The sequence below is a fragment of the Trichosurus vulpecula genome, chromosome 2 (genome assembly GCF_011100635.1).
Source record: "Trichosurus vulpecula isolate mTriVul1 chromosome 2, mTriVul1.pri, whole genome shotgun sequence".
Lineage (NCBI taxonomy): Eukaryota > Metazoa > Chordata > Mammalia > Diprotodontia > Phalangeridae > Trichosurus > Trichosurus vulpecula.
In genome coordinates, this window is record NC_050574.1 from 15,569,217 (window position 1) to 15,583,948 (window position 14,732).

A 14,732-nucleotide genomic window follows, 5' to 3' on the forward strand; every position below is an offset into this window, starting at 1 on the left:
CTCGGCTCTCGGGGAAGGGAACCGGGTGATATTCGGGGAGTGGGCGCGGCCTCGCCCCACCAAAAGAAAAGGGGTGGGTCCAGTTGAAACAGGCCTCGCCTATGAGCTAGGCCCTCCTTTTCCGGCCGCACTCTGACGGAATAGGCGGGACTTCTGGTGGCGGTCCTGAGGCCGGCACGGTGCAGGGGAAGCAGGCATGGCGACACCGGAACCCTCTCTGTGGCTGCACAGCCCTCCTGGGGGGCCGCCCCCAATCGCCTTACCCCCCGCGGGCCGCAGTCTCGTGCTGGGTCGGGGGCCGCTGACTAGAGTCACCGACCGGAAGTGCTCCCGCAACCAAGGTGGAGAACGGGATGGCCAGAGTGGGGGTGAGGGGCGGGGCCTGGGCCCCGCGCGGGCAGGACCTTACCTCCCCTTCCCTCCTCAGTGGAGCTCATTGTGGAACCCGCGTCTCAGGTCGTGATGGTGACGCAGGTAACCCTGTGGGGGGCCTGGAGGGAGGGATCAGGCTGGCGGGAGGGCGGTCGGTTCGGTCTCCCCTCCCCCGACACGCGCGCGCTGGTGGAGGCGGGGCCTCACCGGCGGGGCCCTTCCTCCCCGCTTCCCAGCTGGGCGTGAACCCCACCACGGCTGGGGGCAGGACGCTGAGCCCCGGCTCCCGAGCTCCGCTGGCTGTCGGGGACACGCTGCTGCTGGTTAACGGCCGGTACCCGCTGACGCTGCTCCGCACCTCGGGGCCCCCGGAGGAGCAGGAGGGCCCTCCCGAGCCGCCTCCTAAGCGGCCCCGCGGCCCCCGAGGCTGGCAGGAGCTCGGGGCCCTGCTGCTGTTCACGGCCCCGGGAGTCCAGGCCCGAGAGAAGGTGAGCGCCCCGCCCCGAGGGCCCCCAGGGGTTTCTGCCCCACGCCCAGCCCGGCCCGACGCCAGGCGTTCTGTTCCTCCAGGTGGCCTGCTTCGACCTGGATGGGACCCTCATCACCACCCGCTCGGGGAAGGTCTTCCCCACCGGCCCCGAGGACTGGAGGTGAGGCCACGGTCTGGGGGGTGCTCCTCAGGGGACGGAGGGCTCCCGGGTGCCATCTCCTCCCTCCCTTTCCCCCCAGGATCCTGTTCCCGGGGATCCCGAAGCGGCTCCAGGAGCTCGAGGCCGACGGTTACAAGGTAGTGGCGGGAGATGTGGGGGCTGGCGGGTCGGGGCCCCGGACCCCTGATGACCTTTTTCTCCTGGCTTGTCCGTAGCTCGTCATTTTCACTAACCAGCTGGGCATTGGGCGAGGCCGGCTGAGGCCCCAGGACTTCCAGGCCAAGGTGGAAGCCGTGCTCGATGCTCTGGGGGCCAGTTTCCAGGTGGGCTCTGGGTACTTTGGCCAGCAGGCGGTAGGAGCTGAGCCTGAGGGCTCCTCCGCCATGCCCGGGTCCCTTTTCCCCTGCAGGTGCTGGTGGCCACGAGCTCAGGCATTTATCGGAAGCCAGTGACAGGCATGTGGGATCACTTGTGTGAGCAGGTGCCCCTGGGCTGCCTTTGGAGTGGGGGGGAGGAGCTGACCCGTTTCCGGGGAACCTGGCCCTGCTTTCCTTCTGCCTTGGAAGTCTCCACTCCAGCTCCCTCAGCGTCTTCCTTCTCGTTTCTCTCAGGCCAACGAGGGAGTCCCCATTTCTCTGGCTGACAGCGTCTATGTGGGAGGTGAGGTCAGGAGCAGTTTGGGGGGGGGGGGGGCGGCTGTGAGGGGTATCCACCTCCCAAGGCAAGAGGACTGATGCCAGCCCCATTTTCAGATGCTGCAGGGCGTCCAGCCAACTGGGCTCCTGACCGGAAGAAGAAGGACTTCTCCTGTGGGGACAGGCTGGTAAGGGGGCCTGTCTCCCCAGCCTCTGACTAAGCCTCCAGCCTTGGGGGGGACCTACTTTCTGATCCTGCCTTCTCTTTCTCAGTTCGCCTTGAACCTTGGGCTTCGATTCTCAACTCCTGAAGAGTTTTTCTTGAATTGGTCCCCAGCCCCCTTCACACTCCCAGACTTTGACCCGGTGAGGCTTGGGGAGCTCTGGATGAGAGGTGGATACACACTGGAGCCCTTTGTGGGGCCTGGGCTCATTCTTCCCCTATTTCCTGCAGAGAACTCTGAGCTCCACGGGGCCCCTGTGCCTGCCCCCTGATGGGCCTCTTGTGGGTGCTGGCCCTGAGATGGTTGTTGCTGTTGGCTTCCCTGCGGGTGAGGCAGCCTTTGACTCCTGTCTCCCTATTACTGTTACTCGTTAGCCAGCCCTGTCCCTGATTTCTCTGCCTGTCCTTTCCCACAGCTGGGAAATCAACTTTTCTCCAGGAACACCTGGTGTCAGCAGGCTACGTCTATGCAAACCGCGTACGTACAGCCCTATCCCTCACTGCTGGGACACCTCTCTTATAGCAGAGGCTTCGTGTGGCTTGTGGCAACTGGAGAGTCCTCTTTCCGGTTGGCAGCCACGGACACTTGAAGCAAAAGGATTTATCTGTGCCCCCCGTGTCCCCAGCTGGCTAAAGTGAAGGAAAGCTCCGAATGGAGGTCCCAAGCTTAGTCCCTATCACATTCCCTTAGGATACCCTGGGCTCTTGGCAGAAATGTGTGGCTGTGTGCACTGAGGCCCTGAAGGCCGGGGGCCAAGCTGTGGTGGACAACACCAACCCTGACCCCGCAAGCCGGGCCAGGTACCAAAGGGGCTCAGAGGGTAAGGGGTTGGGTAGGGTAGAAGGGGGCCAGATAGAGCCCTTACAACTTTCCCTTTCCTCTTGATCTTGGCAGGTACATCTCATGCGCCAAGGATGCAGGAGTCCCCTGCAGATGTTTCCATTTCACAGCTTCACTGGATCTGGCCCGCCACAACAACCGGGTGAGGTGGGGCTGGTGCCTTTGGCCATAATCCTGGCCTCTCTGAGCCTAATCCTCTGACCTTATGACCCTGTGACTTCTCCCCAGTTCCGAGAGATGATTGGCTCCCTGCACCCTCCAGTGTCAGACATGGTCATGTTCAGCTACAGGTAATGCCTGGGCTTTGGGGGCTGGAACTGGAGCCTCTGGGAGAGGGCGCTTGAGACTCCTGCCTGACCCCAAACACCCTCCTCTCCAGGAAGCAGTTTGTTGCCCCCTCTCTAACCGAGGGCTTCTCACAGATCCTGGAGATCCCATTTCGCCCACATTTCAAAGATGCCCGGCATGCAGCCCTTTACCGTCAGTTCTCAGAGGGTTGAGTCCCCCCTACATCCCCAATAAAAGTTATTTTCATGGCATGTCCCTTGTGTGTCTGCCCACCCCAACTTGGCCCTCGTCCTATCAGAGCGCAGGCCTAGGTATCGTGGCCAAAGATAGTGCCCAGGTAGAAGGCTGGGGAATGAGGAAGCTTTATTGGGGTGGGAGCTGATCTCAGATGAGGTCCATCAGGATGTCCTCCTCCATGACACTGGGGGGCTGCAGACCAGGCTGGGGAACTGGACCCCTGGGGCCTGCACTCAAGAGCATCTGACCTAAACAAAGGAAAAGGTGGGGGGTTCAGACTCCAGCTCCCTTCAGAGCTGGCTCCCCAAGCCCCAGGCCTGACTTCTCAATTCATGGCCCCCTCCTTATTCCAGGACCCTCCAGCACCCACAGCTTCCCCACCACCAAGCCTAAGAGGGCCCCCTTACTTGGCAGAGAGGCCCGTGGGGGAAGCTGTCCAGGCCAAGGCTGAGCAGGTGGGGGGTGCAGCAAGGGAGGGCCCAAGGGTGGTTGGCCCAAGCCCTGGTGAGGGGGGGGCAACAGGGTTGGGGCTCCTGGAGGCTGCAGATGGTGGAGGGAGGCCTGGGGTGGTGGCCCCCCAGCCTGAGGCTAGAGGAGAGAAAGAAGAGACACGAGAGTGCTTGCTGCTGGGCTTTGGCCTTCCCCAGACCACTGCACAAGGCCACACCATACCCACCCTCCGCCCCATCAGGCCCTTTGGGCAGCCCCTAAATCCCCCCTCTAGCACCCTCTCACTGGTGGTGGGGGTGGTGGGTTCAGCAGGAGGCTCCGCAACTGGGGGTTAGCACCCGGGTTCTGGGGCCGCAGGAGAGGCCCAGGAGGGGCAGCTCCAGGAGGGGGTGCACCAGGAGGGGCCCCCCCTGGAGGGGGCTGGGCAGAGCCTGGGGGAGGCTGAGGCTGTCCACCTGTCCCAGTCACCCCTACTCCTACCCCACCTGGGGGCTGCGGCTGTGGCTGGCGGAGCTGGAGCTGGAGGGGGAATGAAAGATACAGCTGGTCAAGAAAGCTTTGCTCTGAGCCAGAGATAGGGCTCCAGGAGCCCCTGCCCCCCACTGCCCCCATGCCTGCTCTGGCCTCACCAGGCTTTGGGGGGGCCGCTGCTGCTCATCCAGGAGGGGGCCCAGTCCTGGGGGGGCCTGTGGTCCCCCCATCTGTAGAAAGAAGAAAAGGCAGGCCTCAGAAGCTCGGCCTTTGGAACTGGCGGTGAGGGCCAGGGCAGGCTCAGCACAGGCTTGCTGCACACTCACCCCACGTGGTGGTGGCTGTGGCTGCTGCTGCTGCAACTGCTCCAGCTTCTGCTGCTGGACCTGCTTGTGATTGGTGATGACCTGTCGGATGCCGTTGACAAAGCCGCTCTGGTCGTTGGGGATGAGCCCCATGAAAATCTTCTTCTTGGAGGAGTAGAGGAGCATGAGAACTCGCACCTCGCAGGGCGCCGTGTGGTGGAAGTGGACGCAGCCAGCCTGCAGGCGGGGAAGCAGGAGGGTTCAGGGAGGCCCAGGGGCAGAGGCCCGGTCAACCCCCCACTGCCCATGGCTGGCCCACTCACAAAGCCATTGCCCATAATGCGATAAAGGCCTTTGAGAGATTCCAGGTCCTTGTTGGTGAAATGAAACTGGACCATTCTGGAATTCCTAAAGAGGGGACCCAGCGTGGTCTGCAAAAACAGACAAAGGCACACACAGCAGGGGTTGGTGGGGGGGCCCCAGCAGGAAGGACAAGAACAAACAGGCGGCAGGGGGCCCTGGGAGGAGGAGTGACAATGGTAGGGGCAAGTGGGGGTCGTTGGAACATGGCCCAAGGGGGCCTGGGATGAGTCTTGCAGCTCGGGGATAAGGGGCAGGCCCGGGCTGTGCTCTCACCAGCAACTGCTGTGGGATAAGCTGCATGATCAGCTTCTGAGGCCACTGTTCGGTCTTCCTGCAGAGAACAGTGAGGAGCTGAGGTCCTAGCCCCTCCCCCGTCCCTCCCTCATCTCCCCTGTCCCACCCCCCACCTCCCCTGTCCCTACCCATAACACCACCCCCCTCCCCCCACTCACAGGTTCTCTCCCTGGTTCACGTAGACCTGGCAGGGCAGGGACCGTGTCAGCTTCGTGTTGGCATCCACTGAGGCTGGTTTGGGCTTCTGGAAGGGGGATGGAGCGTCACTGGTGCCCTTCCTCCCTGCCCATCTGCCTCACCCCCTCTTACCCAGACCCACCTACCTCCTGCCACTCAAGGACACCACTCCATGCCAGGACCTTGTTGGTAACTGACTGCTGCCCAGCCCCAAGTGTGGGGCCCCCCAGCTGAGAGGAGCTTGGGCCACTCACCCCTGCTGCAGTCACAGGGCCAGCCTACTCACAGAAAACACAGGAAAGCAAAGGGTCGGCCAGAGTCCAGAAGTGGAAGGAGACCCTTGCAGGAAGAAGTTGGGGGGGTTAGGGAGGGGGGACCATGACAGAACATTTATGCATCACAGAGAGCTCAGACAGCGCAAGCACATACCATAGGCGGCCCTCCAGGCTGGGCAGCAGGAGCCAGCCCAGACCCAGGGGCAACTGCTGCCACCAGGCTGGGCTGGGAGGCAGGAGGCAGCTTGGGAGCCCCAGAGGGCCCAGCAGGGAGTGGAGGGGCTGGGGCCTGGCTGAACGGGGGAACCACTCCTGGGGCCGCTGCCTGCAGCGGGTTGATAGGCGAGACTGCCGGGAGAAAAAACAAGCTGCAGAGCATGGAGCTGTGGGACCCCTGTCCCCTGCCCACAGAGGATCCTCCCTCCCTCACCCACGGAGAACACCCCTCCCCCACCCACAGAGGACAACCCTCCCAAAAAACACTCACAGCGGGGGCCCAGCCCCGCTTTCTGGTTCTTGGCGGCATCCACAGCATTCTGAGCAGCCACCTGGGCAGCACTGAGGTTACTGGACACCTGGAAGGGGGAACAAACAGCCCTGGGAGCCACTGCCAGCCCCAGACCCAGCCCCTCTCCCCCCTTTTCTCAGATAACCCAGTCCTGTACCTGGTAAGGTTGGGACACAGGAGGTAGCGGCTGGGGGGGCGCTGCTGAGAGGGGGGCCCCAGAAGGTGGTGCTGGAGGCAGTGGCACGGGCTGCTTGGGCTGGAGTTGACCTGGGCCAGAACCTCCGCCTACTAGGGGGTCACAGAAAAGAGGGAAAAACACAAGGGCTAGAAGAAATGAGATGCAAAAGTAGGGGCGCAGGAGAAACATGAGACCTTAACCAAGCACTGGGATGCTAGGTCTAGGCCAGGAACCATCAACCATCTTGGCCCTGATCCCATCAGGGCCAAGATCCGTGGACCAGGTTGAGCCAGAACTAAGCCCCACTTCGCTCCCTTTTGCACCTGAAGCTAGGTCACAAGGAGCTAGGTCACTAGTCACTAACACAGCCCTGACCCATCACAGGGAGCAGGCAAAGCATGGCTCCTTCTTCTGTAGAGGTACCCTGACACCCCCCACCACCTTGGAACTCACCGGGCAGCACAAGGCCTCGAACCAGCACCATATGCCGTGGGTCCTGGCTCACGTCTGCAGGCTGTGTCTCCAGCATCGCTGGGGGAGCCGCCTTCTCAAACAAGAGCCGCAGGGCGGGCAGCTTCCGTGGGGACACGATGGAGAAGTGGATGCCTCGCTGTGGGACAGAGGAGCCCCTCAGGGTCGCTCACCAAAGGCCCCGGTGCAGAAACCAGCCCGCCCCAGCCGGCCTCCCACTGACCTCGCCGATCTTCTGCACCAGGCTCTCGGTGGTGTAGCCCGAATACGTGGTGCTCTCCACCGCCGGCAGCAGGTACGGGGGCGAGTTACAGATGAGAAGGCAGACCCGGTGCGTCTGGCCGCTGAGAAGGGGCAGCGGGGCTCAGCGAGGGGCAGCTGGGAGCCGGCCCAGGCCCGCCCCTTGCAGCCCCCGGCCCGGCACAGCCCACCCTGAAAGCCCCCCGCCCCCAGCTCACATCTGCTCCCGCATCTTCTTGAAGTCATCGAAGAGCTGCAGGGCCGTGCTCAGCCCCTCTGCTATGAGGCTGCAGCTCTCGCCGCCCCCGCCCATGAACCTGCGGGGACACAGGAGACAGGAGGGGCTGCCCCTCTGGACCCAGCCCGGCCCGCCCGGACCCCGGCCCCGCCCCGCACTCACTGGATGCCGTCCAGCCACGTGACGAACTCGTAGGCACTGCTGGTGGGCGCGTGGCACTGGACGTAGGACTCGGGCGCGCAGTCCACGGTGTTGAACACCACCAGGCTGTACTGGGTGCCCCCGTACTGCGGACAGACCGAAGGCAGGAGCTGCCGCGCCCCCCCCCACCTCCAGGCAGGCTGGACCGAGGGCCCCCCCACCCCCATCCTCAAGTTCCAGCAGACCCTCCTCCCCACCCCCCACGGTCCCTTTCTCACGTCTCCTCCAAAGTCGGTCTCTGCCGGTGGGCCCCCATTGAAGTACCTGGGGAACCAAGAGAAGTAGGCGGGGTCAGGGCTGAGAGGGGAGGGATCAGGGGATCAAGGGTCGGGGGTCCCGGGCTCCTCGCGTGGGGGGGGGGGTCAGAAGCCCCAGCGGGGCCGCGCACGCACGCACGCACTCACTCGATGGCCGGCAGCAGGTAATGCTTCCGCAGCCCCTCGAAGTAAGGTCCCAGGTTGGCCGTGCCCTCGATGACGAAGACCACGTCGGCCACCAGGCCGCCGGCGCGGGCCGGGCCCTCGGCCCCGGGCACCATCCCGATCCCCGCTCGGCCGCCTCCGCTCCCGCCGCCTCGGTCCCCTCCCGCGGTGGCCGCGGCCGCCCTCACCGCAACCTCGACGAGGCGACGCCGCTCCTGGCGCGCTCCTGATGACGCAGGCGTGGCGGCCATGTTGGTGCGGGGCGGGCTGAGCGGAGGCCGGGCCCAACGAGCCAATCGCTGGGAGGGGCGGCCTCTCACGTAGGCGGTTGCTTGGTGACGGCGCAACTCGCCGGTCGCCATCTTTGAGCTGGGCGGATGCTTTCCCAAGAAGCCCGCCCTGGTGGCGGTTGCTTGGCAACGTCTCATCTCGCGGTGCCTTCCGAAACCAGTGAGAGTCTCACCGAAAAGATGGTTGCTCGGCAACGCATCTTCCCTTAGCCACCATTGACGGAACCCGTGTTGTCTGGCGCGCGTCCTACTTATCGGTTGCTAGGCAACAGCACATCTCCCTTCTTCTCCAGTCCGAGGACAGTTGCTAGGCAACTCCATCCTCCGACCGTCTCTAGACTGAAGACTGTGGAATTTACTCCTCAGCAGAGCGCCAGGGGGCTCTCTTCTCCGCTGGCCGGCATACCTCTCACTACCCCATGGACACACACTTCACCCTCATCATCTCCATAGGGGGTCTCCCTCTCTTTACTCTTTGGCCAGGAATGGAGGTGTTCGAATTTGTGAAGTTAGCCCGAATCTCCATCCCCCTCTGACCCCAGCCAGAAGGAGAGAAAATGATAAGACACATGGGCTGAGGGAAGGTCTGGGTTCAAGAATTTTGCAAGCCTGGGTACCTAGGAAGATATTACCCAGGAAGATGGGAAGGTTGAGAGGAGAGAGTTAAGTTTCGGACATATTGGTTTAAGATGTCTGCGGGACATCCGGTTTGAGATGTATAATAGGGATGAGGTGATTTTAGGACTGTATAAATAGACCTGAGAATGGTCTGCATAGAGTAGGTAACCCATGACACAGTATCAAGGAAGAAAAGAAAGAGGTCCCAAAGGTTGAGGACTGAGAGAAGGCCATGAGATTTAGTCATGAAGAGATCATTGGTAAATTTGGAGAGACATATTTCAATTGAAGGAAGAGGTTGAAAGCCAGATTACAGAAAGTATAGAACAGAGTGAGAGGAGAAGAAATGAAAGTATTGGGCATAGACAGCTTTTTCAAGAAGTTTAAATGAAAAGGACAAGATTTGAGGCAATGGGTACCAAGAAAGACAGCATCTATTGAGGTCATTTCAAGGATACTTAGAGTACTTCCTCAACTTATTCCTCTCCATGAGCTATCCTACTCCACCTCAGGCACACGCAAAGATGGCCATACCCTTGATCTGGCCATCACCCACAAATGTACCACTTCAATATTCAAGAATCCCAAAATCTTTTTATCTAACCATTATCTATTGGCTTTTCACCTATCCCTCTTTCTGCCTTCTTTTCAATAACCCATACTCTTCATCCTCACTGTGATCTCCAATACCTTGGCCCTGCAAGTCTCTCTAAGGCCGTCTCCCCTGGCCTAGCTCCTCTCATTTTCTCCCCATCTTGACTTGTTAATGAGCCAGTTTAACTCTCCCTTAACCCTACCCTGTCATCTCTTGAATGCCTTGCCCCCTTATATCACCAATGACACCCAGCCAAGCTTCAGCCTTGGATCTCCCACCATTTGCCACCTTTTTGCCTACACAAGTGAGGCCGTTCACCATGAGCTCCCTCTTCTCTCCTCTTCGTCATCTCCTATCACTCAGGTGCCTTCTGCCCCCTCCCTCCTCTTTCCCCAAGTTGGACCTTATTGAAGTGGCCTTCCTCTCACCAAGGCTAACCCCTCTTCTTTTACAAGTAATCTCATCTCCTCCAATAATTGTCGCCTCTGTCATCCCCACTCTTTCACTTATTTTCACTCTACTGACTTGTTTCCTACTGCTTACACCTATGTCTCTCCTGAAAAAACCTTCACTCAATCCATCCCTACTTTCCTCCATTATCTCTACTGCCCTTTGTAGCCTTGAAAAGGCATCTCTAATAGGTGTTCTGCTCTTCTCACTCCCTTCTTAACCCTTTCAGTCTGGCTTCTGACCTCATCATCCCTCTTCAAAGGTACCAATGATCTCTGAGCTGCCAAATCCAATGGCCTATCTCAGTCCTCATTGTCCTCAGCCTCTGCAGCCTTGGACACCATTGGTCACTCTCTTCTCCTTAACACTCTCCTCTCTAGATTTTCAGGACACCACTCCCTGCTGGTTTCCCCCTTGCCTATTTGACCCCTCCATTGTCTCTTTTGTTGGATCCTCTTCCAGATCACACCCTCTAACCATAGGTGTCCCTTGGGATTCTGGCCTGGGGCCTCTTCTCCTTTCCTTCTACGTTACTTCCCTTAATGACCTCATCAGCTCCCATCTTCATGTTGATTTCAAATATCTCTTCTGTCCTCCAATCTCACATTTCCAACTGCCTTCCAGACATCTAGAACTGGAGATCCAGTAGATATCTTAAACTTAATATGTCCAAAATAAAACTTATCTTTCCCCTGTTAAACCTGAAAATTTGGTTGAAGGAAACAACAGAGCTAGGTGATAGAAAAATCCATGTTGTTTATTATTTTCCCTTAAAGCATAGCGGAGCTAGCTTACTTGTACGTACAAGGAGTCAGAGTATAACTCTGGCTGCCTGAACAAAGCAATGAGAAAACTTATATACGTTATTTTAGCAGAGCTAGCAAGCCTGTATGACCTCATTTTTATGACCCCCATGTATGTTTAACCATGATACAAGAAGAGTATTTTCCTTAATGGAATAGATTGTAAATACAACAAATTAGATAGTTGTCAAAGTGTCAATTGGATTTGTAGCCCCAGGATCTCTGTGTTTAATTGGCCATTAACATTCCACAACATAGTATATGCCCATAAAATATTAGGATAAGGAAAAGTCACATAATTCAAGATAGTGTCTGGGCTCAAGGTTTTCACCCTTAATGGCCATGGACAGAGCAAGAAATGCTCCATCTGGATTTGTTGATACAAGAGAACAAAGAGACTGTTAGGATCAGGCTTTTCTTCTGGTTAAGTAGTTCAGGCCCTGAGTCTTATTGAAATTACAAAAATGATATAAAATAGTATAATATTTTCCACACCCCCTAAAACCTCCCCACTCCTACCTACCCTGTGATGTAGGGCAGAGCACTGCAAACCATTCACTTCATCTTGTGGCTCAGTCCTGGACCTAGCTCAGTTCCTTTTCTATTCAATTATAGATCTGGTCCAATTTCTGTCTTGTGAAAAAACTTTATTCGATTGCAGAAATTAGGAGAAAACCTTATTGTGTTGTTTGGATTGAGCCCTGCATGGGGGGAAACTGGACCCCCTCTCCCTGCTGCCTAGCCCTTAACGAAGAACTTAGGTTATGCTCCCCAGAAACCCTGTCACATCCAAAGGTTGATGCAAGGAGTTTTCTTACAGTTGTATATCTCAAGCAACCCCTATGTCTTATCTGAAAACTAGCCCTGAACTGATCAATCAGCTATTGTGTCCTTGTTTTCTTGATTGTGTGCACACACTGGGTGGGAGGGGGACATCTCTTCTGATTTCAGGGAATTGCACCAGTTCACTTTCCCCCTCCCAACTTGGAAAGTCCCTAATCTTTCCAATTAGAAATCAGATGGCCTAAAGTTGTATCCTGGTTAGTGGCTTAATTTTAATGAATTGGTCTTATTAATTGTTTTTTTTTTATTTTTTAATAATTTTTATTTAATATTTTATTTTTCAACATTGATTTCCACAAGATTTTGAGTTACAAATTTTCTCCCCGTTTCTACCCTCTCCCCCATTCCAAGATGGCATATATTCTGATTGCCCCATTCCCCAGTCAACCCTCCCTTCTTTCACCTCACTGCCCCCCCATCCCCTTTCCCCTTACTTTCTTGTAGGGCAGGATAGATTTCTATGCCCCATTCCCTATATATCTTGTTTCCCAGCTGTATGCAAAAAACAACTTTTTTTTAAGCATCTGCTTCTAAAACTTTGAGTTTCAAATTCTCTCCCCTCTTCCCTTCCCACCCACCCTCCCTAGGAAGGCAAGCAATTCAACATAGATCACACATGTGTCATTATGTAAAACACTTCCACAATGCTCATGTTGTGAAAGGCTAACTATATTTCCTTCCATCCTATCCTGTCCCCCTTTATTCAGTTTTCTCCCTTGGCCCTGTCCCTTTTCAAAGTGTTTGCTTTTGATTACCTCCTCCCCCTATCTGCCCTCCCTCCTGTCATCCCCCCTTTTTATCCCCTTCCCCTTACCTTCCTGTGGAGTAAGATACCCAATTGAGTGTGTATGTTATTCCTCCCTCAAGTTGAATCTGATGAGAGTAAGATTCACTCATTCCCCCGCACCTGCCCCCTCTTCCCTTCCACCAGAACTGATTTTCTTGCCACTTTTGTGTGAGATAATTTATCTCATTCTATCTCTCCCTTTCTCCTCTCAATATATTCCTCTCTCACCCCCTAAATTTATTTCATTCTTTTTAGATATTATCCCTTCATCCCATCCTGTGCCCTCTGTCTATATTCCCTTCAACTCCCCTAATACCAAGAAAAGTCTCACGAATTACACACATCATCTTTCCATGTAGGAATGTAAACATAACAGTTCAACTTTAGTAAGTCCTTTATGACTTCTCTTTCTTGTTTAAGTTTCCATGCTTCTCTTGATTCTTGTAATTGAAAGTCAAATGTTCTATTCAGCTCTGGTCTTTTCACTGAGAAAGCGTGAAAGTCCTCTATTTTATTGGAAGTCCATATTTTGCCTTGGAGCATGATACTCAGTTTTGCTGGGTAGGTGATTCTTGATTTTAATCCTAGCTCCTTTGACCTCCAGAATATCATATTCCAAGCCCTTCGATCCCTTAATGTAGAAGCTCCTAGATCTTGTATTATTCTGATTGTGTTTCCACAGTATTCAAATTGTTTCTTTCTGGCTGCTTGCAGTATTTTCTCCTTGACCTGGAAACTCTGGAATTTGGCAACAATATTCCTAGGAGTTTTCTTTTGGGGATCTTTTTCAAGAGGTGACTGATGGATTCTTTCAATTTTTATTTTACCCTCTGGTTCTAGAATATCAGGGCAGTTCTCCTTGATAATTTCTTGAAAGATGATATCTAGGCACTTTTTTTGATCATGGCTTTCAGGTAGTCCAATAATTTTTAAATTATCTCTCCTGGATCTTTTCTTCACGTCAGTGGTTTTTCTAATGAGATATTTGACATTGTCTTCCATTTTTTCATTCCTTTGCTTCTGTTTTATAATATCTTGATTTCTCGTAAAGTCACTAGCTTCCATTTGCTCCAATCTAATTTTTAAGGTGGTATTTTCTTCAGTGGTCTTTTGGACCTCCTTTTCCATTTGGCTAATTCTGCCTTTCAAGGCATTCTTCTCCTCATTGGCTTTTTGGAGCTCTTTTGACATTTGGATTAGTCTATTCTTTAAGGTGTTATCTTCTTCAGTATTTTTTTGGGTCTACTTTAGCAAGTTGTTGACTTGTTTTTCATGGTTTTCTTGCATCACTCTCATTTCTCTTCCCCAATTTTTCCTCTACTTCTCTTACTTGCTTTTCCAAATCCTTTTTGAGCTCTTCCATTGCCTGAAACCAGTTCATATTTTTCTTGGAGGCTTTTGATATAGGCTCTTTGACTTTGTTGACTTCTTCTGGCTGTATGTTTAGATCTTCTTTGTCACCAAAAAAGGAATCTAGAGCTTGAGTTTGAGTCTGCTTTTGAGTCTGAGTTTGTTTTTGCTGCCTGTTCATGTTCCCAGCCAACTACTTGATCCTTGAGCTTTTTGTCAGGATATAACTTCTTGTAGAGAGCACTTTGTCCCAAGCTTTTGGGTCCAAGCACTGCTGTTTTCAGAGCTACTTCTACTCCACCGTCACCCTAGGCTCTGTCACTGCAGTGCTCCTCCTCCCCCAAGAACCGTCAACCAGGACTGCAATTCAGATCCAAGCAGGGCACAGCAAGAGAATCTGCCTTTGTGCCCACAAAGTGCTCCTTGCACTCCCACTCTGCTCCACTGCTAGATTCCTCCCACCGTGTGAGCCAGGGACTTGGGAAGCAGCTGACGCTGGAGCTCTGGAAGCAGACTCAGGAGCTTCCTACTGCTGCTGCTGCCACTGCTACACCACCTCGGCCACCTGCAGGGCTGGTGGCTGGACCCCTCTAAACTCAATCCCGAAGTTTCCCTCTAACCTGCTCTTTGGTGTTTGTGGGTTGACAAGTCTGGTAACTGCCACAGCTCACTGATTCATGGCCCCAAGGCCTGTTCTGGCTGGCTGACTCCAGGTCTGGTCTGTCCTGGCGCTGCCCACATTGGGCTTCGCTCTGCGCCCAGCACCATGCAATAGACCCTTCCCGGCGACCATCCAGGCTCTCCTGGCCTAGAGACCTGTTTCCCTCTGCTATTTTGTGGGTTCCACAGCTCTAGAATTTGTTCAGAACCATTTTTTACAGGTGTTTGGAGGGATTTGGGGAAGAACTTAACCAAGTCCCTGCTTTCCATCCGCCGTCTTGGCTTCACCCCTGATTGTTTTTAACATCTACAAATCTGTCTCCCTGTTTTTGGGTGCAGTACCAAAACTGGGAAAGGCTATTGGTCCCAATTTGTTGGCAAATTGCCACGCATGACTTACTTGGAATGCTCAGGAAGCTCAGACCTTTGCTGCTCTGTCATTTTTTTCACCTTTCCCCTACAAAGCCTATGGCTGTAGAGGGCACCACTACCCTCCC

The 14,732-nt window shown here is 55.1% G+C and overlaps 2 protein-coding genes across 3 annotated transcripts; one reads left to right on the forward strand and one right to left on the reverse strand.

Moving 5' to 3' along the window:
* Positions 1-30: 30 nt before the first annotated feature.
* LOC118838882 (polynucleotide kinase 3'-phosphatase) lies at positions 31-3,260 on the forward strand. Its single transcript, XM_036746257.1, has 16 exons — positions 31-341; positions 428-474; positions 609-860; positions 943-1,022; positions 1,102-1,159; positions 1,238-1,345; positions 1,432-1,503; positions 1,634-1,682; positions 1,775-1,845; positions 1,931-2,023; positions 2,112-2,208; positions 2,297-2,358; positions 2,572-2,681; positions 2,776-2,863; positions 2,950-3,011; positions 3,101-3,260. The coding sequence occupies exons 1-16, from the start codon at positions 197-199 to the stop codon at positions 3,219-3,221; spliced, it is 1,515 nt and encodes a 504-aa protein (XP_036602152.1). The 5' UTR covers positions 31-196; the 3' UTR covers positions 3,222-3,260.
* Positions 3,261-3,350: 90 nt separating this feature from the next.
* On the reverse strand, positions 3,351-8,068 carry MED25 (mediator complex subunit 25). 2 transcript variants are annotated; one of them, XM_036745153.1, is made up of 18 exons: positions 7,822-8,068; positions 7,636-7,681; positions 7,379-7,503; positions 7,197-7,295; positions 6,962-7,082; positions 6,721-6,877; positions 6,247-6,377; positions 6,069-6,156; positions 5,736-5,929; positions 5,453-5,584; positions 5,288-5,373; positions 5,109-5,166; positions 4,796-4,903; positions 4,494-4,709; positions 4,326-4,397; positions 3,982-4,215; positions 3,654-3,834; positions 3,351-3,494 (listed from the first exon to the last, which is right to left on the reverse strand). In XM_036745153.1, exons 1-18 carry the CDS (start codon positions 7,953-7,955, stop codon positions 3,394-3,396), a joined length of 2,283 nt encoding a protein of 760 aa, XP_036601048.1. In that variant the 5' UTR covers positions 7,956-8,068; the 3' UTR covers positions 3,351-3,393. The 2 variants fall into 2 exon arrangements, with proteins under 2 accessions (XP_036601048.1, XP_036601049.1); XM_036745154.1 differs by having other exon boundaries at positions 6,247-6,374; positions 7,822-8,047.
* Positions 8,069-14,732: the final 6,664 nt, after the last annotated feature.